This window comes from Dermacentor albipictus, chromosome 5 (assembly GCF_038994185.2).
Source record: "Dermacentor albipictus isolate Rhodes 1998 colony chromosome 5, USDA_Dalb.pri_finalv2, whole genome shotgun sequence".
Taxonomy (NCBI): Eukaryota; Metazoa; Arthropoda; class Arachnida; order Ixodida; family Ixodidae; genus Dermacentor; species Dermacentor albipictus.
The window spans coordinates 90,825,762-90,852,038 of record NC_091825.1 but is presented as its reverse complement, the minus strand read 5'-3'; the positions used below and the strand labels follow the sequence as shown (position 1 = coordinate 90,852,038).

The following is a 26,277-nucleotide window of genomic DNA, read 5'->3' as shown; positions in this document are numbered from 1 at the left end:
TATTCATGTTTCAATTCAATTCAAATTTATTTACTAGACTGTAAAATAATATTTCATCTGATACCCAACCACATGGTTAGTATTGTAATCGCTCTCGACCATAACTGCGCGTTTATTCATGGAAGCGTTTAAAGCTGCCAAATTTCGCCGGCACAATGGGCTCAAAGGCTGCGTTTTCCATGCGCCGGCTCGTTCACATCTCTCACCAGTGGCATGCCAAAATGGCCGAGGGTGACGGTGCCTTGGTTCTCTTCAGTGGGTTTCGCCGTGTCCCGATCAAGACTTCCAAAAACGGGCCACTCTTCACCTTCGTCGTCTAATTCAATCGCCACGGGCACGCTAGTTGTTGTTGCTTCTTTTGGCTGCCATACGCGCGTGGCATTTGCCTTTACATCAGCGCGGTCAGTTGCCAAACCAAAACGAACCAGCAAATCACGAATTCCCGATGGTGGCGTAGGGGTGACATCGAGCGCGCTCAAAGCACGGGTTGTCGCATTTGCTGTCACGCGCGGTTCGTTGTGCAGCGACGACGTCGGCAGCGCCGAGGACGGCTTCAATGACCGTCGAAAAGCTGCGATGTCAATGAAGCTGTCAAAATGGACAATGTCGTCGGGATCATCCTCGTTGTTAGCTTCTTCGAGATCGTCACTCCCGTTTGCAAAGAAATGGGGCGCTTGCAAAGAAACGAAATAAGGGATATCTGGTGACGCTAATGAGCTAGCCGTCGCTGTGGTCAGAGGTAGGGTGGCCACAGACGAGGAGTTTGCTGCGTCGTCGTACTCCTCCTCGACGACGCCTTGATCGTCCTGGAGTGAGTCGAAGAAGGGCGGTTTGTCGGTAGTATGTTGCACATCGAAGATACTGCGTCCCCACTCTTCCTCTTCGGGTTCGTTGAGCAAATTTGAAATGTTGAGACCATTCGGCACGTCGGCCGCCTGGCCCGTCAGCTTGTCTATTCCTAAACTGCCTGCAAAAAAGTGTTATATGAATTGTAGCTAAGCCGTTACAAATTATTCGCGTATTACATTTGAAGGATATAAACGCTTCAGTTTCCTATTGAAGACAGAAAGCAAGAGTTGCCCATTCGGCCACAACGTGTAATCAAAACCTGTTTATGCGAATTTTCCAGCAGATCAAGGGAGAAACGTCGACAGTTGATTTACGTTCAAACGGTTACTAACGTTCATTGAACGCAAAGCTGGCAGCGGTATGACAGACATCGAAACTAATGGGATATGGTTGCGACATCACGCATTTCCATTTGTTATTATGCATTTGTGCCAGTTTTGCACAGCAAACGTTCCCAAACCTTCCTACGTTCCTACGTTCGGTTCCCTTGCTCCCTTCCTACGTTCGGTTCGGTTCCCTAGTTACCTTCCTACGTTCGGTTCACCTAGATCCTTTCGATTGCTATAGTTGAACCATCTTGCAGTCCAAAACTTAACTAGGTCACGATGAGACGCCTTCACGAAACGGTGGCATCACGACGATGCGGTGCAGGAACTTCAAGGCGGCGATGCCACCTGTCTCTTGCTTTTATTTAATTATTATTTCGTGGTCTGCGGGGCCTCCTCTCATGGTAAGGGTGGCTTGTCTGCTATTGCAGGATATAATTTACTACAGCAGCTCAGCCTACTTCGCTCTTTAACGTTCCGTCATATCGCTGGTATCTCAACATCTAGCCAAAGTTTACCGACTGACCTAGGTAAGCGCAAGAAGCGGACACTCACTCATTCTCACTCACCAATTTTGTTTTTTTTTCGCGCTATATACTCACTTACACCCGTTCCCACGTCTATGGAATCAGTATAGAGCGAGTATCATAGTAAGTGTGCTCATCGGTAAGCATGGCGACCTACGCTGCCCGGTGTAGCCTATGAACCTGTGCCCTTACACAGGAAGTCCCCGATCTCGTTGGGAAAGAGCAGGTACGCGATGGCAAGCCCGAACGCGGCCAGCAGCAGCACGAGCCACAGGCACAGACAGCAGCAACGCATGCACGGGCAGCGCCCTTCTTTCTTGGGAGATTCCTCACCGCCGCTCTCCTCGTCTTCCTCGGCGGTAGGTGTCCTGCGCAGGACACACGATCCCCGACCTCCATAAGCGATCTAATGTGCTTGCATCTGAAATGGTCAGCCTTGCCCGTCTTTCATCTGCCCCCGGTAATACGCACGCAAAGCCCAGACGCCGTACAGGAAGCCGAGCACATTTGCAAACAAGGCTTTCGACAACTCAATAGCCGGGGACAATCTGCACACTCTGGCACGAACAGCTATTAGTTGTGCCTTTACTGTCGCAAACGTGAAAATGAAAATAGAACATTTGTGATTACACAGAAGTACAGCGGAACGGCGAAATATTTCTTGAAATACCTTGTAGGTAATAAAACCATAGAAGAATCGGCAGTAAAGAACGTAAGAACTAGTTGAAATATACGGCTGAGCTTACCTTTTTTTTCCCGCGTGTTTCATTTTCGTTACAGAAAAAAATTCCCTGACGTATACGATACTCCGCAATGCTAAATTTCAGTACAGCTCTATAGCAGTCTTCATTTCACGATTTATTGGCTGGCGCGGAAAATCTGTCTGGTGCGGCACGTTGCAAACGGAGCGAAGCGTAGCAAAACAAGTAATACCCAAGCACCACGATAGCGGCGACCAGAGTCGGCGATCGCCGATAATCTGATCTGCGGCTCAAGCACGTTGGCTTTTATGCATGACTCGTCAAAGCTTCCAGAGTAATCGCTGGTGCCCGCGTGGCTTCCAGAGAGTACCACACAATTCGCGTCACGCACACAATCAGATTAGAGAAAGCTTTGGTTACAAGAGCCCCCAGAGCGTAGAACTATATATATATATATATATATATATATATATATATATATATATATAACGTTCCAGAAACTTCTGGCACATGTAGGAGCGTCGTGCGTCGAGGGATAACGCTAACCGAAGGAAGATAAAGAAGCGAACGGACGATGGATGGATGGAGCGTCCCCTTTGGAACGAGGCGGTAGGTTACGCCACCATCTATCGGTACTAACCGAAACGATACGAAACGATAGATACTAGCCATCTATCGTCGGCGTATTTTCTGACTTTAACCCTGCTCGGCCGCCGCAGCTTCAAGTCACGAAAGTCTTGCACGTATATCTGCGACATACGCCTAGTTTTAATGACGTGAATGCCGATGAAGCGTCAAACAAATAATCTCCTCGCAATATTCATGACGATTACCGCTGGAGCACAAGATAAGCTGCAAATGGTACAAGCACCTTGCAGGGCGCTTGCGCAATAGTGATCGCAAATATTCTTCGGCAGACAACAAAAGCCCCAAATGGTGTAGAAACGTTTAGAGCGTGTCCCTGCGAGGGCTACTGTGCAATAAATAGCTTCATCTCAGTCACTATAACGCTGTTCAATGCAGCCTTCTAGACTGTGGTCATTTCTAATTGCGCGTAAGCACAAAACTAATCGTATTAGGGGAATTGTTTTCTCGGTTATAATTTTACAGAGCAGTGTAGTTTCCGGAAAAACATTTAAGACCGAAAGATATTCTACAAATTCTGTCATTCTTTTTCCTGCCCTGCATATGTATGGCTTGGCTGAAGCTTTTCTCGGAAGTACATATTTAGTTGTTTCACGAATCTTTCAGTGGTTAGTATAGCAGCGTCTTCTCTCGGCTTTCTTTGTGGTTTGGCTATGCTGATAAATCGTCTCATTATCCCTGGAATAGCTTGGAACGTCAATGATCCTCAAGTCCTAAATTATTTCTTGTTTATTTTGATTTGTTGGGATGGCTGCGTACGTATTTCGAGAATTTTCATTAAAAATACAGTAGCAGTTCAACAAGAATGGCGACGCACTGACCGCGATAGCGAAGTTTTAGACTATCACCCCAAGTTTGTACCCCAGTTTTATGACTAGTGCTATGCAGTAAGGGTGCCCTTACTAGAAAAAACAAGTTGAGTGTCACAGCTACAAACCCACCAACAAACATAATTAGCTCGTTGACCGCGAGCCCTCAGGATCACAGCGCTGGAGTTATGTAAAGCGGCGGTAGCGAGGAGGACACGGTGTTTTCCCTTGTGAACGTTCGATGATGAAACTCACTTCGCACTTTAAACTGGGCCGTGCCTCCAAAAGTATTGCACGGGGAAGACAACGCGTGGGCAGAAAGCACAAATCAAGCCACCAACCAGCCTTCACGGGTCGCTTTCCGCCCGGACACCTGCAGCAGGTCACGTGACCTCAGTGCTGCCACATTGCGAAGCAAGTTTTACCCGAAATACAGCTATATTTCCCTCAATTTTTTTGCAAAATTGGGTGGTTAAATTGGTGGATATGATTTCCGCAAAGATGCATTTTTGTTTGCGTTATGCAAATGGACTGCAAGCTTTATATTTTAAATTTATTTCGTAGCTCTTCTTAAATTATTCAATAAATAAAGTCTGTAGACTCAGGCTGTAATAATACAGCCCTGAAAGATAAGCTAGCAACACAATCTAGAAACCATATTCATTAAGAGGAAGCTTTAGCTCGGGCCCAACTCCGACGCGGCTTATTCAAATACATGTAAAATGCAAAAACGTTTTTCTGAGCTAACTCCTGGACCGATTTTAATGAGATTTGTTGCATTTGAGAGAGAAAGTTAAATTCTAGTGACTGCTGGAAGCAAAATTTCGATTTAGGGCTTAAATTTTGTTAAAAATATTTTCAAATGTTCGACCATTTGAAAGAAATAGAAGCACGACGTTTACAAATTCATAGCTCTGCATCAAGAACAGATATCGCGGCTCTGTAAACAGCACTCATTCGATCATTAAAAGCGAATGAATTCGGTCTTTCATTTTACATCTTACATGAATTTGTTACGTTGGTTACAAGGGTTCTGCAAAAACTGTATATATACATTACTAATTTTTTTTTATATTCATGTGTAACATATATCGATTTTGTCAGCTTTAGATGTACTATTAGATGCAACTCACATAATAGTGATATCATTTTTGTTGTTGAGTTAAAGAGTTGTAAACTTCATAGTTCCGTTCTGTGAAAATTTTCGATATTTCCAAATTTTTAATAACAAATTGACAACCTAACTCAAAAATTCGAAGCAAATTGTCAGTACATTTTAAGTTTTCTTTTAAATGACACAAACCTCGTCAAATTTGGTGCAGTGGTTGCCGAGAAAAACGAACTCTCCTTTTACATGTATTGAGATAGGAGCACCCGAGCTAAAGCTTCCTCTTAAAGGGACACTAAAGTGAAAAATGACTTCTTCTGCATCAGTAAATTACAGTTCTACGACATCAAAAACACCACTTTTACAACGATAAGATGTTTGGTAAGCCAGAAAAAGCGCAAGAACGATATACGGATGGTGACGCCTACTTAAGTTCCCGCACCTGGGGGCTGTGACGTCTTGGATTTTGATGGCATCTTCTAGGGCCTACTAATTATATATAGTGGTACAGATTGACTACATTGTGTTCTAAAGGAACAAAATATTAAACATGGCAAGTTTCGGGAACCGACGCGGCCAAAATGCGAAAACATACTTTGGAATCCCTGACGGCACGCTGACGTACCGGCGCTGGGGTTTCGGCGCGAAATTCAAATACTGATACTTAGACTTTCATTTTCTCATCTAATAATGAAACTATTTTTTTTGAAATGACTGCCTGCAGGGTTCTCAAACAACGCTTCATTAGTCTAAACTGATTTATTGTTTCGCCCCCCCCCCCTCAGTGTCCCTTTAGAGACGCGAGTTCGCTTACACATGGTTGTTGTACAAACTTGCTTCACACAAAGAGATAGTATCAAAAATAGACGACACCTTATTGAAATTGTAAAATACAAAAAAAAATGGACGTCGGCACCCCCCTTACAAAATGCAACAGTGGCAAAGCAGTGTTTCACCCACACCTCCATATATATATATGCGCCTTACGCCTTTACACGTCATTTACAGCGAAATTTGCAGATGCGCGGCCATTTTTTATCTTTCTTCCATAGCAAAGCTCGCCCAACCACAAGAACAGTGGGTCTCTCTGGAAGGTTGCTCTGCCTACCGGGCGATAAGTTTAAGTGTATGCAACTATAGTCGACTGTTTAGCGCCACAACTGCATTGTCATCCTCAGAGCTAAGTATACGTGTCAGCTTATGACAGGATTTGCCCATGATGCTTTGTTCTGCGTTCCATAATGTATTTTGTCACCGGTTACCTATAGATATCTAATTTCGAGTGCACAGATATGCACAGGTACGAGCGGCAAATTCACAGTAGCACTTCGTTAAAGCTCCCATTGCATCTGCACAGTGTCGTTCGTGCAGAGTACAACACAACACATTTGAGTTCCATCAATACACTCAGGTAGCGAAGGTTCCCACCCTTTTACAGTGGATAGACAGGAAACGATTGACATTCTTACCGTGATTAACAACGGAATACAGTTGGACATACGCAGTATGCAATAATACTGAAATCAACAAATCTTTTACTGAAAGAAAATTCACCGACGGTTATCATACTCCCTAAAGCAAAGTTTGAACGGAGCTCTATAGATGTTTTCATTTTGAGATATACTGGCTGGCGCGGACAATGTCTCGTACGGCATGTTCCAAACGGAACAAACTATGGCATTACTGCCTTGCTAAACGGGAAATCGCGAGAGGCAGAGCGTGGGTGTCGCGTGGGCTAGATTCACAGCAGTCGTCGCAAACAGACCTCCGCTCATGCAGTGCTTTGTTTCCATGCAGACGACGCGCGCTAATCTGCCTCCATTGCATGGCCATCGTCGCCGCAAAGCCCGTCTGGCGCACTAAGCTTTCTTCTCATGCTTTCGTCATGCCCTCCTCAACCGCTTGCCGCCTCACGGTTCGGCTGCACCCTCCTCCTACTCGTTGCTCTTTGCGCTTTCTTCGCTGTCGGCGTCTTTCATCTCCCGCTGCACTCCGCGTTCACTTTCATCCTGCACTGTACTCGTTCGCTCGGTCGGTGGCGAGGGACAGCGTCGACGCTAGCGGCGGGAATGGGCGCCTCGCCCCTTCAGTCACGGCGTCCACATTTGTGGACGCGACCTATTTTTGCCATTTCCGTGCAGTGGTTGCAAGGAATATAGCACAAACATGAAGCTTAGGGTAAATTAAACATTCTGCTGACCTAAATTACTTCCATCTTACTTCTGAGATACGCATCGTTAGACAGTGCCATTTTGGTGACGGCATCACCGTGTTATACGTGACGTTTGATGTGGAGCATGTCGGTAGTAACCTCGAAATATTTTTTTATGTTTCTGGAGATGCTTGCGGCCAATAAATAACTTGCGCCTGTATATAAAGCCGGTGATTCAATTCTTTGTATAAAGAAACATAGCATGACTGACTTAACAATATTAAAATATTTAGCCACTCTGTATATATGACTAATAAAAAAATGTTTAAATATTCCTTGTACCACCTTGATTTGCTTGAAGTGGAGTCTCGAGCAGCCTGGCATAAAATTACCAACATTTCACACATCTACCGACAGACTATCATAATTTGTGACTGAAGCGGCTACGAGCTGCGCTCTAAAACGTGGCGTCACATCAGCAGTACTACTGTACCTCAAGCCCCCGAGTTTTTTTTTCTCAACGTCACAGCGCTATATTTCTTAGGATATCCGAAATTTCAATTTTCCCTAAACAAGGCCTAAGACTCCTACTTCTAGCAGACCATGCCTGACAGCACTTCATGACTTCCAACAGACGACCAGCTGCCTGTGTATGCGCCCGGCCACTTAAGCTCGGTGGGCTAGGTCACGTGCGCCTCGCAGGGGCCATCACACGTGCCTGTATAACTGCTGTCGAAACGATATCGTGGCATGCGGAACAACTATACCGTGGGCGTCAAATTTATCTTGCCAGCCTGTTGTGCTACCCAGCAGCATGCGACTCACCCCTTTTAAAGCGGATACGCGTCTCAACATAGACGCTTTAACTGATGGCACGTCGCACGAAGCCCGAGCACACGGGTCTGCCCGCGGTGTCCCCGAAGACTCGATTCCGTTTCTAAATATGACAAACAAATCACTGTCTTCACAGAAGCGCCAAGCCCTGGTCAGCGTCCGTAGCGAGCATGCCTATTTGTTTGATTTGGCGCAGAACGCTTTAAAAGTCCGCGTTCCAACTACGCGAGCTCGCCACAGGATCGACACGGCGGCCGCGCATCCAAGAAGCCTTTACGCGTGTCCGCGTCGGAGCGAAAGATCATCACTCAATAGGTCGACGAAAGGCAAGCCAGTAGCGTCATGCAAGACTCCTCTAGCCCTTGGGTTGCACCGGTCTTCCTCGTGAGAAGAAAGATGGGTCCTGGAGGTTTTGCGTCGACTACCGGCGTCTCAAGTCTGCGTCGAAAAAGGATGTGTAACCGCTTCCCCGTATCGACGGCGTTATCTACTGTCTTGATTCCGCATCCTACTGTTCATCGGTGGACCTCCGATCGCGCTACTGGCAGATGCCCATGTGTTCAGCTGACAAAGAGAAAGCTGTTTTTATGGCACCAGACGGCTTGCTTCAATTCAACGTCATACCATTTGGTTTGTGCAACACGCCTGCAACTTTTGAAAGGTTTATGGACACGGTATTGCAAGGCTTGAAACTTGAAATGGGAGATTTTTTTATGTTATCTTAACGATGTCGTCATTTTAGGCCGCACTTAAGCATAGCTGAATCATCAAGCTCACGTTGTTTTGACGTACCTCGAAGAAGCTGCTTTTACCCACAACTCAAAGCAGCGCTACCTTGGCCAACGATAGACGCTAGCACTTGGACATCTAGTGGACAAGCACGGTGTGCGACGAGACCGACAAAAGGTCGCTGCAGTGAAGGACCGTAAACAACCGCAGCCACAACGCGATCTGAGAAGTTTCCCGGAACCGCTCCAAAATCAGCTACTATTCACGGCATAAGAATGTGTCGTACGACAAAGGGGACATATTATGGCTTTGGACAATACTTCGATAGCGCGGCCTCTGCCATAACTTTCTTGCTCGTTGCACTGGGCCTTTCATCATCACCGATCGCCTAAGTGATTTGATCTATTCCATTGCTCGTCTCGTGTCCCGTGGCTACCGTTCTAAGAAGACCCAGCTTCTTCACGTCGCCCGGCTGAAGCGACGTGCTCCCCGTGACTCTGAGCGCACTTAACACTTACTCACGCAGCGGACTTGGTCTGTGAAGGGAGGAATGTTAAGCCAAAGCGACAGCAAAGACGGAAGAAGAGGAGGATGAAGTGCGCTTGTCTTGGGAGTGGCTTAAATGGTGTCGGCACGGCAACCCTTCTCCCCTTTACCTCAACTAGTCTGTAAATCAACGCACCCCATCGTAACAGCATTGTAAGGTGGAGTTGATTACAGCGAGCTGATGGATCATTCTCTTACTCTGACTTGTCGTCGGGCGAGAACTCGCTTTGAACCTTCTCGACAACGTCGGCACCCTGCTTGCTGATGGCGTGCACGGGCGCTGCCGGCGGCTGTTTTGCTTGGCGGAAGTCCCACGCTGCCTCCTCGCTGCTGTCGAGACCTTCAAAGGCCATGCTCCTTCTCCTCTTGTGCTTCTTGTGAGCGGTCGGAGGCCAATCCGGAGGCGTGCCTGCATGAGGCGAGTCTGCCGAGGGCATCGGTGCCAACGGCATCAACGGTAGCGGAGACGTCTGCGCTGGGGACAGCGACGCCGAGGACATCGCTGGCAGCTGACCAAGAAAAGGCTCACTTTTATTGAAAAGGCGATGCATACTTGTTCACGAATTAATTTCTTGCTTTCTGAAATGTAAGATGTGGAACAGAGCTCAAAATTACTGATGACATCGACAAAATAACGTAGCAACTATTAAAACTGATAGGTCAGACTGAAAATTCTAACCTCTCGATTATATATATCTGCGTTTCTGTAACCATTTCGGCAACTAAAACTGATCGGCCACGTGGCGCATGAATTATCAGTTTCGCATTTTCGACTATTTTCCTTTCGAAGCTCTAGTGTTGCTTGCGCCACCACTGCTATACACAACTGGTCGTGCCCCTCTACAATACCGTTCCAAAGTTACCACGTGATGGGTCGTGAGAATTTAGCTCAAACTGCTAACTTGTGCGGTAAACTCACCTATCCCTACCCCGCAGCGGTGTCTGTTGTCTTCCGCGGCTGGGTACAAAGCTGCAGGTGGGATTCCCAGCCACCGCAGTTCGATTAGAGCGGAAAGCAAGAATTCTTGCATAAAAATATGTAGCTGCACTTTGAAAAACTTTAGGTAGTCTAAGTTGATCCGCAGCCTCTCACTACACCATCCCTCATTCCCCCTGTGTTCGGAAAGTTAGGCCTCTTAATGTTCTTTTTTTTTTATTATAGCCATAAAATAAACCGCTCCGATATTTTCACACTCACGTGCCTCTCACTTATGGTTGTTTGCGTCACTGACATTCTGTACTTGGATGAGCTTCGTCAGCACGTGAAACCGTATTTTACAATGTGACCGACTATGTGTGATTTATGCATGCACTACCTTTCTTAATGTAATAAATGCGCAGGATACTCACTTTCTCAAAGCAGCTCAAGCTGCGCCCTACGGTGGCCTGTTTTTTTAGCAGTGCTTAATAACTATGCAAACTCACGAGATGTGTCTTTTCGCATGGCTTTTATATGACCGGAAATTCATAAGGCACCAAAACCGTACGTCGAATTTTCGTTTTGCAATACGCAAAGTAGAACGCGTATTTGTGTGTGTGGTGGGGGGGGTCTCGGGCAAAGTATCCTCAGTATCATGGAGAGTAACATTTCAAGCAATCGCACTCTCATCGTCAGAGGAGATAAATAAATTGGGCTGTGAGAAACAAATTTGGTAACGTTAAAGTATTATTTGTAGAGGCATGCAGCGTGCATGACAGATTTGCTGCTACTGCAGCTCAATAAAACATAACAATTAAGTTCATTCTAAGGCTGATAGCAAGTTACTTGATACCATCTTGAATATATCTCCTTAATACACCTTATCTTAAGCGTCTAACATTACATACAACATGCTTCTCACTATAGGCACTGCCTAGCTACTAAGCAACACTCGTCGACAAATTATTTTTTTATATTCACCGAATTGTGGCGTCGATGCACATGACCATTGCGCAAGTGTCATCACAGCATTATTAGTTGTTCCGACAATAAACCAACGGAAGAAATATCATCCGATGCATTGTGTTCGAGTGGTATGACAGTTGCATTGCCAATAGGATCTCCTCAGCGTTTCTCAGTGCACAAGACAGAAAAAGAGAACGTGTCTATTCGAATGTCACGGGCATATTGCGCACTCCTGATTCGCCGGCTGCGTACGTATATATATATATATATATATATATATATATATATATATATATATATATATATATATATATATATATATATATATATATATATATATATATATATATATATATATATATATATATATATATATATATACTGCCTTGTTTCGGCTAAGATACTTTCGTGTACCCCCTAAGCAACCCTTGTCCACAGAACCAGCTCTTTTATCGTTTTAGAATGACGCTAAATGTATATATATATATATATATCTAAGTATCTTCGCCGAAACAAGGCAGTACGACAGTTTGAAGCCTACAGTAGCTACTCTTATGTTGCCAGTTTACCACTAATGTATTTGGGGACGCTGGGCGCGTTCGCCGTCTTACACCTGTTTTGTTTCTTTATGTTCACAGACATCATCCGCAATAAATTATGAGCAGACGCTATTGAAGCGTTTTCATTTTCAGATAAATGTTTCTAAGCTCTAAGGACTATACTTCACCCCATTAAGTAATGTGCTGCGAACAGCTGTCTGGCCGCCGACTTTCCGAGTGTTTAGGACCTCCTGCCTGACACTGGGAACGTCCTTCACACCTTTCTTCACTTGTGCGATAGTCTGGAGAATACGTGACGAACGGTAACACCGTCCTCCGAAACTTTAGGAGCGTAGCTTCCATAGAATGAGCACACCGCATTAGACCACTGTTTGCTTTTTGGTACTTGTCGCCAAAGCTGTTATAAGAACCGTCTGAGCCCATTCATTCCCTGCTCAGAAGAAGCGATACACAGTGTACCGCTTTCCGGTGGTTAAAACTACATTCGGGCCTAAATACTACATTCATTGCGTAAATGACCGGCTAAGAGGGCACAAGAGAAACGTCGCGCGTTACACCGATGGTCATGTGTCTGCAGATTGCAATGCCTGTGGATGTCTTCTGTTTTTTGGTAAAGTCTGACAAAATCATCTCCAAGAAAGATAAATGTATGCCAGAAATGATAGAAGCAGAACTCCTTATCAGCGAAAGTTCTTTGTGTGTTAGCACGCCACGTGTTCTGTTGTAACATAAAATATTGCTAAGCTTAGCAAAAACGTATACAGTGTCTCTCACGTGGTATTGTGATCATGTGTGCAAATATGAAAACAAGAAATGTAATAAACTTCTGTTGCTTGTGCGCTGCCTCTCCTTGAATTTTTTTGATATTTCACTGGGCAGCCATGCAGTGTCTTTCAGCTCTCCCCCAAAGATATAAATTACCGACTCGGCCAAGATGCAGCACTTTTAAAGATACTGATATCAAACTAAGCCAACAGACAATGAAGTCGAGGAGAATATAGGGGACATGAAGTCTTTTTATTTTGATATAACTCGGATTGAGGCCTATATAGAATTGTAAGAGTTGCCATAATCGGCGAATGGAGCCGTGACCCCGACCACCGCAGGACAGTTGGTTGTTGGCGCAAGGTGGTTGAATAAGCAAATTGAGCTCACTAGCTAATTATTGTCGTTATACATCTAGTGGAGGTGCTTGCGGGCTCGTGCACAATAATATAGTGGATGTAGTTATTTGGGCTTGTTCGCGTTGAACCGATTTTATGGGTACTCGTACTAACGCCTTTTTGTATCCGTTCGCGCTTGATACACACACACCTACAAACAAACAAAAATCAGTTGGTCGTGCGGGAGTCATCCGCAACTTTTGTGACAACCTTTACCCGCCTAATGCATTGGAGAAATGGATTCACGTGGACTCACCTCGTGCTTGGACGTGGCCGCCAGTTGCCTGTCTAGCCTGCGTCGCATGTAGTCGACCATGGTGAGCATCATTGCCGAGGCCATCTCCTGCGCGGGACTCGGCCGAGGCTCGGGTGGCGGAGGGGGCGGCAATGGTGCAGGTGCGGGAGCCGCCCCTGGAGGGTTGATCACAATGGGCGCGGACCGTCCACCGCAGCCTCCGCTCGGCATCGGCATCGGTACCGAGATCGGAATCGGAGTCGAGACAAGTGTGGACTGGAGCGTGAGTAGATACGCTGTATTTACTGTATGCGTTCGACTGGTCCCTAGCGCTCTCCAACTCTGTTTGCAGTGAATGCGGAACCCTCTCGAAATTGGAGCCAGAGAAAGGCTGCCCCAGGCTAACGTGTTAGCTGCTGCCAGAACAATCAGTATAACCAAACACAGGCTACATTCTGTGATATTGTGACGAGACACCACGACTCGATACCAATACCACTTGGCTTAAGCCTCCGAAATGACAAACATAGGCATTGTGGTGTCTCCGGCAAATTCACGCGTGCCACTCAATTCCTGGGATTGCTAAGAAGGCAGACTTGTCACCGCTAGCCCTGCAGCGTTTACATGGACGGTTCCACCAATTACAATAGCTATACCGGAGCAGTAGTTGTTCCATTGGATGCCGTCTCTTTGCAGTTTAAATATTCACACAATACAACGTCGACAGCCGCAGAACTTGCAGCTCTTCAAGGTGTACTCAAGTACGTGGTCCAGCAGCCACCAAATCGTTGGGCAATATTATGCTATTTCAATGCAGCGCTACAAACTCTGCAGTTTGCCCTACGTCATGGATTAGATGATCAGCTAGTGTACGAAATAAGGCACACTCATCATCACGAGCTCGAGAAAGGCCACAAAATTTTATTTCAGTAGTTGTCGAGCCACAGCTGAATTGTCGGCAATGACAACGCAGATGACGCTGCGTGTTTGGCTCACCAAAATCATCAGAGGCTTCCTGCACCCCTTTTAAGAACTGATGCTGCGCGACGTCAATCGCTTGCTTGCCGCATCACGCTTCTACGATGGAATTCACCGGGTTTCGCCAACTCACGCTTGCACTCTATCGACCCTAACTTGCGACATCGCCTGCCACCTGGGCTTTCCCGTCGCAAAACAACTTTACTGTGTCGCATATGGTTCGGCGTCGAATTTACGAATTCCGATTCATTCCTGATAGGAATGGCCAACAGTGCGGTGTGCAATTTGTGCGGGTGCTATGAGACTCTAGAGCCCCTTTGCGTTCCTGTCCATCCTTTGACACTCGATGACGCACTTTACAAGCGAAACTACACCTACTAGATAATAGAGAGCTCTCAAAAGAAGTTATCCTTGGGCCATGCATGGCCTATGCATTTTTTTCATGCAAAAGGCCAAAAAGGCCCTTCTGCAATTCTTGAAGGTCACTTGATTGTATGAGCACTTGCGACAGTGAAGATTCCTCTGCGACTGACTACTAATGGATATTTTCTTTTCTCTCATTTGTTCTTCCCTTTTTCCCCTCCCCAAAAGCAGGGTAGCCAATCGGGCACGTCCTCGTTTAAGCTCCGTACCTTTCCCGCTTCGCTTCCCTATCTCTGCCTGTCTCAAAATAGCCACGAGTTTCTGTCGGATCACGGCCGTGCATCCAGGTTGTGTGTGGGAGCGCCTCCGAGCGCTCTGAGCCGGTGTGCGGCGCTCTTAACGAACCATGGCTAATTTGTTATGAGCGCTTGATTTCCGTTTTCGACCAGCGCAATCTAAACGGCCAATCGAGAGTGCTCTAGAGCGCTCGAGGGCAACCAGTCGAATATACCACTAGTAAATGCAGCTCGCATTTTCTATGAAGAATGAGGCTTATAAAAGAAAAATATTAAAATACGCGAAATCCATCGACGGTGATTGTCAGTGCCAGCGAACAGCCGAACGCTTCAAGAAAAATCTAGTCGCTTTATTAAATGAATGGTTCGCTTCGCGGGGCATATATTGCAGTCTGAATAGTTAGGCGGTTTTTTTCGCCTCGTTGCATAATTCCGCAGGGAACACACTGCTAATAAGCACACGTGCGACGATAGCATAGACGAATATACGTGCGGCTCAAAGAAATATAATAGTTGGCGTTCCGCAATTAACGTGCCCCGCAAACTCGGTCGAGCACCTTTGTATCGGCGCAGAAAGGCACAAAGTACGTCCTCCGGCCACGAAAACGGGTGAAAAAGCCAACTAAAGTTTTTTTGTTTGAAACGTGTCACGAAAGAAATTAAAACACAACTTGTGTTTTCGCGTTCAGCATACAAAAGCATATGTGTTTCACGTTTTCGGAGAACTAAAAATGCGACATTTGCGTACACTCAAAACGCGCGTGAGGCGTTACAGGTATACTAGGGTAAGGACAAAACACGAAACCAAAAAAACAGAAAAAATGAATATGGGGACGAGCGCTAGCGCTCAGCGTCTGAGTGCATATTATTGCTCAAAAATCATCACGTAGCTTCATTATTTCGCATGCTTTAATTAGTTCCTCCATTATTCTATCACACCTTATATTGTGGCGTTACCCGCGGTGGTCGCTTAGTGGCAATGTCGTCGCGCTGCTAAGCACGAGATCGCGGGTTCGAATCCGGGACGCAGCGGCCGCAATCAGATGGATGCGAAATGCGAAAACGCTCGTCTACCGTGCATTAGGTGAACGTTAAGAAACTCCCAGGTGGCCTGAATTAACACGCAGTCCCTCCCTACGGCATACCCGGTAATCATATCGCACTTTTGATACGTAATACACCAGAGTTTAAGTTTAAATGTTGTGACTGCGTCATTAAAGTTTGGTTGGTAGCTACACAATCTCTGTAACGAAGCGCCAAAACCCAATTCGTGCACTTTTAAGCACTAGCGCTTTGTTCGATGTAACTTGTATCAGCAACGCTTTCTTGCGGTTGCAAGAAAAATAATTTGCATAGCTTGCGCGCATGCAATGATTGAAACGCACATTCATTTGGTCGTAGCATGAGTTGCTTCCCTACTGCTTATGATAAATGGCACATGGGCCGCTGAAAATGATTTCTTGTTGGGTTTTGATGTGTTGGCCTCGTATTGGTACAAAGTAATCATTCTTGGTGTTGCTCTGTTTTTCTTGAATCAATTTTGGATGCCAGTTACTTGCCGTTTACGTGCCTTTGAGGGTGACCTTGAGACGTGCTTCCCAGCGAACATATAGACATACAAGTCCGACGGTTCGTTCCAAAACCGGTTACTCCAGCACAGAAGCTCTAACCATTAAAGCCCATACATATGCCTGAAAGGGCGGAATAAAACACCCTTGAAAACTTTCCTCGCGTAAGCCATTGAAATTAAAACACGGGGAAGGCGGGAGATGGGAATTCAAGACGATGAGCAAAACGAGAACAAGGTGAAAGCAGGAGCCAACGTTACGACAAGTGGACTTGTCTTGTCTGGGTCTTGAAGAAGACGAGTCCACTTGTCGAAACGCTGGCTTCTGCTTCCACCTTGTTGTCGTTTTGCCCATTGTATTGAGACGCTTAGCGCATTAGCCACGTCATATAGCAACAATTTACTCATATAAAGTATGCGCACGCATCTTCTACAAGAAAAAAACGGAAAGAAACAAAGAACTGAAATTACTGGACGCGTACGTCACTCAAAATTTACGCCTCTTTCTCATCCTACTGTGGAGCTCTGGCACGTTGTTACAAGGTCGAGCACATCTTGCTTGTGATTCAGCACGTTTTAACGCGGAATGGTAGGGTACACCTTTATTAAAAGAGGCAATGCTCACTGACCATATAAAGGCAATGTAGTTGGGTAGTTGAGAAATGAGGGCAGAGGTAGCGACCCAGAAGTGTTTCTACACACTGTTACACCGTGCGGACAATGCCCGATTTCGCATCAAAGGCGAACAGCGTTCGCGGGACACTGTTGGCCTCCGCAGAAAAACTGATCGACTCCTCCAAACTGGCCACATGCCCCACGGTGCTCTTAATGGAAAGCTGCATACTTTGGACACTCCCACAGCAAATGCCTGATTGTTTGCGTAGCTGCTGTTTTGCACGCTAGGCAACCTGCTTATGTGGGTGGTATCCGCCATGTTGTCCGGAAGACGTCATTTTTTTTTATGTGCACGCCAGCGTGCAAGTGTAGTCAAGCAAAAACGTTGAAGAACTACGGGATCTCAGAAAAAGCTCAATTTCCGAGCAGTCTGTACCAGTTGTGAGAAAAACCGAAAACCACAGTGCTGTTCACATTAATAGTAGAGGCTGTACACGCGTTTACTCGGCCGCGGTGTGAGGGGGCGTAGATATTCAGTTTTTTATCAGATCTCGTCTACCGTAAAATTTTGTGATTGACTGTGCAGCCGGCGTAAATGCAGTACCGGTGGGTGCATGCCTCGTGCACGATTACTTGACATGCGCGTGACAAGCCTATAGGCAGTGAATCTTCCCTCGGCGTATGTTATTGTAGGCTTTCATGGAGCTTCCGACGTCTCTATCATTGTTGCGAAGGATGTCTCTTCATTTCCGTCATTTTGAAGGGGCACAAAAGTTGCTACGTCGCTGCGGCGGATAAAGGTTAGTATCGCTCTCGCAGCGCAGCGAGCAGCTTTGTTCCCTGGTACTCCGCAGTAGCCGGTGGTCCACCATACCCCAGCTTCGACTGCGTGCGCCGTGCGCAGCCTCCTGCTTGCCTCTGCTATCTTCCTTGCGATAGGCCCAGGAGGGTGAACGGGGAGGGGGGGAGGGGGAGGAAGACGTAATATGGGCACCGCCACCTGACTGTCAGTATATATTATCATTTGTGAAGCACCTGAAAGTTCTTTGAGGGCTTCGTGCAGTGCGTCACGGACAGCCAGCAGCTCGACCGTGTATACGTCCGGTGCTTCTTAATTACCAAAGACGGACTCTTGGCAGCACATAGTTCCAGCGTCGAGGCGCTGTAGTCCAACTGCGGCTACAGCGTACCGTCGGACGTCGTGCGGAAGGCAGCGTCCACGTAAAAGGGAGTGGGACAGGAGCTGGCTAGAATCTCCACGTGCCCATTTGCGTAGCACTACCTGCACTCTAGGTGGCGGCGCGGGTGCATGCTCCCTGGCAGAAGTTGTGAGTTGACCAGCTACGGAACTGTCTGCCACAATGGCCTCAGTGGAGCGGGCTGCATCTCCGAGTCCGTAGTTTCGCCAAGAGTGCGTAGGAGATCGCGGGCCTGGCGAGTTCAGTAGCGCCGGAGTTGGTCTACGTTGCGCCGACGTTCCATAATGTGCAGTAGCGGTAGCATTTGGCACAGCGTCGCAGATCGTCAAGCCTTCGGTTTGTTAGCAGGAGCGCCTTATCATCAATTACGTCGAGTGGATGCGTGTTCTATGCTTGTTTTTTATTGAAATGAATGCGGTGCTGTATGTTGTACGCGTGATACCAAAGAACGTGAACTTTTCGCTTGAATCGCTGAAGGTATTTTTTTTTTCTCCCCGGAAGGACACTGCCGCGGATGATCCCGACCAACCAGAGACTAACAGCTTCGCTGTAACCATACACCAGCCCAATATGAAACTCTAATGCTCACCATAGTTACTTAGTACTAAGGATTTGAGGTTGCACTGCTATGAAAAATATAGTGGGATCAAAGGCCTGTCTCGGCGGCTGCATTTCGATGGGGGCGAAATGCAAAACCGCCTGTGTACCATGCATTGGGAGCGCGGTAAAGAGCCCCAGGAGGTCGAAATTAATCCAGAGTCCCCTATCACGGCATGCCTCACAATGAAATCGCGATTTTGGCACGTAAAGCAACATCATATTTTTTTTTTAAAAATAAAGCTCCAAACAAAAGCTGCAGTTTTGAAAGTATACAGACCTGGGAGACAGGAGGCCCGGCCGGGTAGTACTGAGGTGGTGGCTGCGGCGCCGTCAGCGCATGCTCCCAGCATCCGTGACAGTGGCCATATGGCTCGTAGGGCTCGGGTGTAGCAAAGCCGCTAACGGAACCTGCGGCTTTATGAGCGGCCACATTGAAATGGAGCTATAGACGAAACTTCGGGCTGTTCGATATATACCGCTTTGCAATCTCAAGGTGTAGAAAGCACGCGTTTATTTATTGAAGCCTTCATCTGCGTGTGCAGAGAGACCAGCACACTGTAAAAAGTAATGTGAGAGCTTTTCCCTGCACTTGTGTGTTTAGTAATCAGGCGAGCCTGCATTGCCTTAAACATTGGCGAGCGGGTAGGACAAGCGGATCTTGAGAAGTGCATGTTTTTTTTTTTAATCACAAGCGTACACAAACGAAAACTAAACCCTACCTGGGTGAGCGTAGCATCGTAAAAGCATAAGGGGAATTAAATGCTCTTTCATTGAAATACTGAAATAAAATGTACAGGGAAATAAAAGCGAACGAATAGATGAGTGGAGACAGGGATATAGGAGGGAGGCAAACCGACATATTCAGTATTTTTCGTGCCGAGTTCTACCAATTAAGCTACCTCAGCACCATTATTGCGTCATCTTTGTTGGGTATTTGTATACTTGTACACGATTAGACCTGGATATGTTAACCAGCACTACTCACAGCCAAGGCGGCGTGTGTAGAACATCCTTTCAACCACGGACGTCCGAACATTTTTGAGATTCAAGACATTTGTGTCTTCCACACCCTGTTTTATATTGCGCATTAACCTAATCTATCGCTGTGTCAGAGCACTGTAAGTTCTAGATGTAATAAGATAGCATTACCACAGCGATGTATCACAATAAAATTAACAAATAAAAGTGTTTCAGCTATTTTAGGTCTGTTTTCTGCAAGCAGCCGCGCAAGACCACCTAGTGTTTTTGCACTGCTGAAGTAAGCAATATATAACAGTAGCACAGTAGCACAAGTGTAACAGTAACACAGTAGCATCGTCTGCTTCGCTAATTGATAAAAACGCTTTTCTAGTGAGAAAACGTTTAAGGTTCGCAGGACACCTTTTTCATAGAGAGCACAATATGTCGGCGAACTGGCTCGTGACTCGTCCCGAACTGCTAGCCAGGCACTTTTGTGAAGCTGTATGGGAATGCGATGTATTTCGGGACGAATTTTCATACTTGCACGTATCTTAAATACCCTGCTCAAGTCAAGTATTTTTGTGTCTTGAAGAATACTTTGAGAGAGGACTATTTTTGCCATAAGTTAAAAATATTTCAAGGTATCTTGAACTCATTATTTCTAATAATTAGAAGCAGAATTACATTCCTTCTGAAAGAGAACGCAAAGCCGTCCCGTTATACGCTTTCCTTCTCGTGCTTTCGCCGTAGCCTCCTCCTCCGCTTTCGGAGTCATGGCTCCGCTGCATACGCCACCGCCACTTCCCTTGTCGCACTCTTCGCTATCTCGCTGCGCTCGGCGTTCGCTTTCATCCTACGTTGTGTTCGTTCGCTAGGTTACGAGGGACGACGCCGACGCTCGTCGCAGAAACGGGCGCTAGAGGCCAAGCTCTATGGAGCGAAAAAGCGACGAACTTTCGGCGGCCGCCGCCCGACGTCGAATTCCGCGCGCTCTTGGCCTTCGCCGAGGACGTCGCTCTTCCAAGCCGCCTTTAACCTTGCGCCAGTCACGCCTACGCCGCTTCGACTGGTGCTGCCCCCTCTCTCCGTCTCTCACCCCTCTTTTCATTCCCATTCCCCCCTGTTCAGGGCGGTTGAGGTGTCCGCTACGTAGAGACAGTTACTGCGCTGCACTTCATGCCATATTTTCAACCCCCTTCCATAAGGAATCTCCTTCGCCGCCTGACGTCCAAAAACTGCCTCTTCACCGCCGATTCACTCTTCCCAGATATTCACCGGCCTGCGAACCGCCGCCACCGGAAGTCGTTGCGCGCGGCGGAGAGCGTGGACCAATCGGACCATAGCACAGAGGTTGGCTTCCGTCGCTTGCCCGCCGCAGGGAGCTTTGGTTGCTGACGTTTGGCTACGGCTGATGAAGCATGACTACGATTGTCATGGCCATCGTAACATAAATAACATTCCGGGCATGGAGGAAGGAAACCGAGGAGAGGCCCTGCCCCCTCTGCGCGCTAGGAGAAGAGTGTGTAGGAAATGATGTAGTAGGTTCTCCTTTGTTTGGCTGTTTTTTTATTTCTTTGCTGTAGCGGCCACGCCTTTTGGGCCACAATGGCGGCTTTGTTATGGTTTTATGCGCTCACACGTGTTGCTCCGTAGGTTTCGTACCGTGGCAAAGGCGCCGTGCGGGCAGGTTTGCGTTAGTTTCCGTGTTTTGCTGCGCTGTGTTATCTGGACCGTGCTCTACCGCATGTTGCTGTGGCCAGGTGGGACAGGAGGAACTAAAGTTCGTAAAATGAACGCGCATACAACGCTGTACGCAATGTACCGCGTCACGGCAATGGCTACGGACGAAGGAATATCCGCGGGAAATGTTGCCCTCTTTCGCGGAATCATGCTAACGTGCTAACGACTGCTTAGTATTGCTGCGGAGCTCGCGGGTCCGAGCAGCACGGTTGCGCGCAGCGCGGCGTGGTTTCGCGAGAAATCTATACAAGAGAGGAGAGCTGGCCCGATAGGCGGAGCAACGCCATGAGCAACGCCAACTTCCGGCTTCACTTTAGCTTCACAGAGAGTGACGTCAGGGCCTCTCCTTAGTTTCTTTCCTCCGTGCCTTCCGGGTTTCCTCGACTGCAAGGCAGGTTCGAAGGCGGATGCGGACTGGAGAAAACTGCGTGCGCACAGAGCGACCCGTAAACAAAGGGTCACAGACGAGGGATAGTAACGGCTAAATACGGACGTGCTGCATATAAAAAAAAAACAGTAACAGCCTAAATAGCTCCCTTTCAGCAATGCACACTTATGTACGCACTTTTTTCAAGTCGGTTGCCTTATTTTCAATGCAGAAAACATTGGTTAAGCCGCATTTTTACCTTCTACCTTCATTCGCCAAAGTCGCTTTCGTAGTTTAGCTCGCCTGGCCACAATGACTCCTTTCGCGCTGCGTTGACCGCGCGGTTGGCGGCGTTCATCCGCTCTTGGTTGCATGGAATGTGGTTTGACGACTACGCGGCGGCACTTCGCGCTGGATTTTTCGTGATGCAAAATTGGTCGCGAAAGTTTGCTCTATGCAGGTTGGCCGTAAGAGCTGCGCTCTAAAGCATCACAAACCTAACCGCAAAGCATACGAACGCCAAACCAACATGCCTACGAGGCCGTACGTTATGAATATCGGTGAATGCCCTCTTTCACTCTATCCTTTCTGCTATCCTTTCTCCATATCCTTTTACTTTCCTACCCACATGCCCTGCTGCTCACCGCCGGTCAAGTTTAAATAGCCAAACTAGACAGTTAAAGTGCAGTGAGCAGTCATATCGTTTCGTTCCTTTTCCTTAACTTATTTTTGTGTACTTTTTTATAAACTACTAAATGCATCAGGTAACGAAATGCTTAGCTACCTAAACACACCACTACGCTAAACCACAACAAAAAACTGCTCACCTGTACATGGCGAGTCAGTACGAATGCAGAGTACGTATCCGCCATCCCGAACATTCAACAAACTTACCTAATATTTCCCTTATAATTAGACCCTAACTGTAATACTGACGAGTTCGTCCACTCTGGATACTGACGCCATATGAATAATAAATCGCTGAGAGCGCTACCAGACCTATTAGTTCATTCCCATAGCCACAACATAGACTGTCGATGTTTCATAAGGTCTGTCATTACTAACGTAAGAAGGTCAGAGTTCACGCTGGTTGGCATTCCACCGTTATCGTATGCCGTGCATATCAGGCCTGTCAAGCACAATAAGTCAATTTCGGCATTGCTTTCATGTTGCGCGTCCACGGGCTCGTACGACGAGGATAAAAAAAGTAATTGCGGGATTTTCTGCGTCACAATCACGATGTGATTATGATGCACGAAGTAGTGGGGGATGTGGAAAATAATTTCGACGATCTGGAATTTTTATATGTGCCCGCAATACATGGTACAACAAAGTTTATTGCATTCCGCACCCATTTAAATTCGACTATCGAGGCAGAAATTAAGCCCTTGTCGTCAGAATCGCAACGCAACAGCTAAGGAGATATACCGTGGCGAGTTTACGAGAACTTTCTTCTGCATCATTCGTTTCCAAAGCAGCCGCTGAGTGTAATCGCTTTCCTCAGCACATTGCCACTTTCACCTGTTCGTCTTCGTTTAGTAACACTCTAAACTATCACTTTTATACTTAATTGCCTTTTCATTTTGTCAATAAGAATCTTGTACTAAACGTGTACGAATATATCTATAATACTGCGTAACACTTCTTTAGTTGGCATTCTTGTGTGCTCACTATATCGCTTCCATTGCATACTCTTGCTTAGATTTTATGCGCCTGTATTACTGTTGTATACCAACCGTTATGTACAGTCGGCGTCACCCTTGTTAAGAGCGCGAGAACGGCGGTCTCTGGGACGCTCCGGAGGCAGCCAGCGACGTCTATAACGCTAGCTGCTGCGCCCGACGACTAAAGGTTGTTTCACATGGTGCGATCGGGGCGAAAAAAATCGTTCGGCCGAGCACGTCGCGTAGCGATTTTTTGTGACAGCTTTCAAATGCGTTTGCGGCAGCGCGATTTCCGTCGCAGCGATGCGCAAGGTTGCTCCTGCTCACGAAGTATCCATGCCTGCCTCGTTAGATAAAAATAGCATGGAAAGTAATCAAATATTCGAGTTTTCCTATTATTATTCGATAATAGAATAAGTACTCCATTTTTTAACGTTTTCAAGGCCTTCAGACTTTACGACAGCTTGCAGATGCGGTGAGTGAGATGCTGCAGAACACTGCAAGTATGAGCTTGCGGCTGGTGCGGCGTCGGTGGGGTAGTTCTGTTTAGTACACTCTAGTTTCATTGTTACTATGGAAGCCACAACTTTTTTCCTGGAGGAGTATTTGCTTTTGCAGAAGAAGAAGCTACTACTGAGTGTACATGTACGCGGAGCTGGCACAATTTGTCGCGATGAATAGGTTGACGACGGTGGCGATCAAGAGTGTACGTGCCTTATTATGTTGAAGCGGCGTCTGCTCTTGACCTGGATAGCGTGCAGCTTCTCCTTTTAAACGAATTGTGAAAGCGGTAGAAAAAAATGGCTGTGGCTTAGGTAAGGTTAAGCCCAGGATGCGAAGCATACTAGCCTTTATTTTAGTTGTTGAACCACTGTTTAGCCTGGTGAACTGCTGTTGCTTGGCTATATTTGGTTCGGCTAGACGAAGAAACAACTCATGCATTACTGCTTCGCCTTCAAGAGTGGAACGCGACAGCGTTCCCGTCGACCCGCCAAGGGGTGTAAGACAATGGGCTACAGGGCAGCGACTACGCGCCCGCATTGGACGCGGTGAGCGTCGAGCAAAGCAGCGTTCGGCGCGGCAACGAAATGTGCGCCTGAGCAAGAGACGCACGCCTTAGAAACAGCTCGTTTCTAAGGCAACACCGCATTCACTAGAGGCGCTTTTGTACCGCTTTGAAGCATCGTACTCGTGGCTCAGTGGTAGCGTCTCCGTCCCACACTCCGGAGACCCTGGTTCGATTCCCACCCAGCCCGTCTTGCAAGAGTTGAGCCAAAGCCACTTCTCCTCTGTCGTGACGTCACGGTGTCACGTGGTATTGAAGGCGACACCGCCGCGCCTGAGGAGCTGGGTTGAGCTCTTGTAATATGCTTCGCATAAAAAAAATGTTTATGGAGCTCGTAAGCCACATGTGCTGGTGAGTACGCCCTATCAAAACATAACTAAAAGTAGCGCGTCACATTGCTCCACAGAGCTACCATCGCATGGTAAAACAGGAAAGCGACGGCGCTTTGTTTAGTCACACACATTGCCCCTCCCACATCGCGCCGATCGCTGCGACTCGGCGACCGCGCGACCAACATGTTGGAATCCAGTCGCTGAGCGACGGAATTCGCTGTGTCGCTGAGGGAAAATCGCGCCATGTGAAACAGCCTTAACGGTAGCTGCAGGGTGCGTTTAGGTGCGGCAGCTATACGTTAGACGTCGCTGGCTGGCTCCTGAGCACCCTGGAGCCCGCCGTTCCTGCGCTCTACACAGGCGTTACGCCGACTGTACGTACCCATATTCCAAAGAGGATGGCGCAGTACAGAAAATGACAATAATGTATAAACGTTTCCGAGCATTTGACTGAATCCGCCAAATTCTTCATAAAGCAGCCGTTTCAACTCATGAGTATAGGGTGTATTTCAGGGTTAGCGCTCAAGAGCTACCGAAAATAGCCATTCGCGTTTGAAGTAAATTGTTTTTCCACCCAAGATGCGAACCGCCTCTGTGGCGCCCATGTACAGCTGGAAATGAAGGAACAATTGGACAATTAGTTACCCTCTTTCTGGCAACTGATTACCCATTTGTGCGCTAAAAACAATAAAGATTGTTTAAAGTTATAACATAACGAGAATATTAAATAATTATTGATTAGTTTAATCATCAAGAGGTGAAATCTCGCTCCATCATATGAAGGACACAATTCCACGTATAGGCTTCGTTCACCAGAATAATCATTTTTAGGCATAGAACTGCGCGTATTGCCTACTTGATACGTGGCTCCTTACAAGCTGAAAGAGATTCGTATATACGTAATGACAGTATTCACAATTACAAGAAGGTCTATGTTGTCTTTCTTGATAAAAATTTAATGCGAATAAGTTTTTCTTTCAAGCACACTTACCCGGGCTTCGCGCCCGTGGTGTCAACATCAGTGAACAAGATCCCCTCGCTCGCGTAGGACATGGCGACATCTGTCCCCGATGATCCTTGGACAACGAAGGCTATAGGGAAGGATATGCGAGAGTGACTACATTACTGCACTGAGAGAATGCTAGCGGCAGCCTGAATATGCCTGAATGCACGGCCTGAAATATGCTCGTGTTCGCGAAACTGTACTAGTCATTAGACATTATAGCGTGGCTATTTTTTTTTTCTCCCCGCAATGAATGCGCTTTCCTAGCCAATACTGTTCGCTCACAATTGTTGCTACTGAAATCGAAACTTAGTGTTACCTCTTTGAAAGGCATTGCCGAGTACTATGCCGAGTACTTTGGGCTTGACGAAACGCGGCACTGCGAAGGTTGACTGGAACAATAGGCCCAGATTTCTTCTTCTTTCTTCCCTTCCCCCTGCTCGAAAGAACCTTGCTTG

At 46.9% G+C, this 26,277-nt stretch overlaps 1 protein-coding gene across 2 annotated transcripts; it reads right to left on the bottom strand.

Moving 5' to 3' along the window:
- Positions 1-19: 19 nt before the first annotated feature.
- LOC139060527 (WAS/WASL-interacting protein family member 3-like) lies at positions 20-26,277 on the bottom strand. Of its 2 annotated transcripts, none has more exons than XM_070539688.1 (7): positions 26,139-26,277; positions 25,808-25,907; positions 18,965-19,101; positions 13,091-13,345; positions 9,425-9,735; positions 1,895-2,070; positions 20-967 (listed from the first exon to the last, which is right to left on the bottom strand). In XM_070539688.1, exons 1-7 carry the CDS (start codon positions 26,151-26,153, stop codon positions 162-164), a joined length of 1,800 nt encoding a protein of 599 aa, XP_070395789.1. In that variant the 5' UTR covers positions 26,154-26,277; the 3' UTR covers positions 20-161. The 2 variants fall into 2 exon arrangements, with proteins under 2 accessions (XP_070395789.1, XP_070395791.1); XM_070539690.1 differs by having other exon boundaries at positions 826-963.

Coding starts and splice junctions, on each gene's coding strand:
- LOC139060527 (XM_070539688.1), bottom strand. Junction 19,102..25,807: donor ACCACGGGCGCGAAGCCCGG/GTAAGTGTGCTT, acceptor CCGCTCATAAAG/CCGCAGGTTCCGTTAGCGGC. Junction 968..1,894: donor CGAGATCGGGGACTTCCTGT/GTAAGGGCACAG, acceptor ACTTTTTTGCAG/GCAGTTTAGGAATAGACAAG.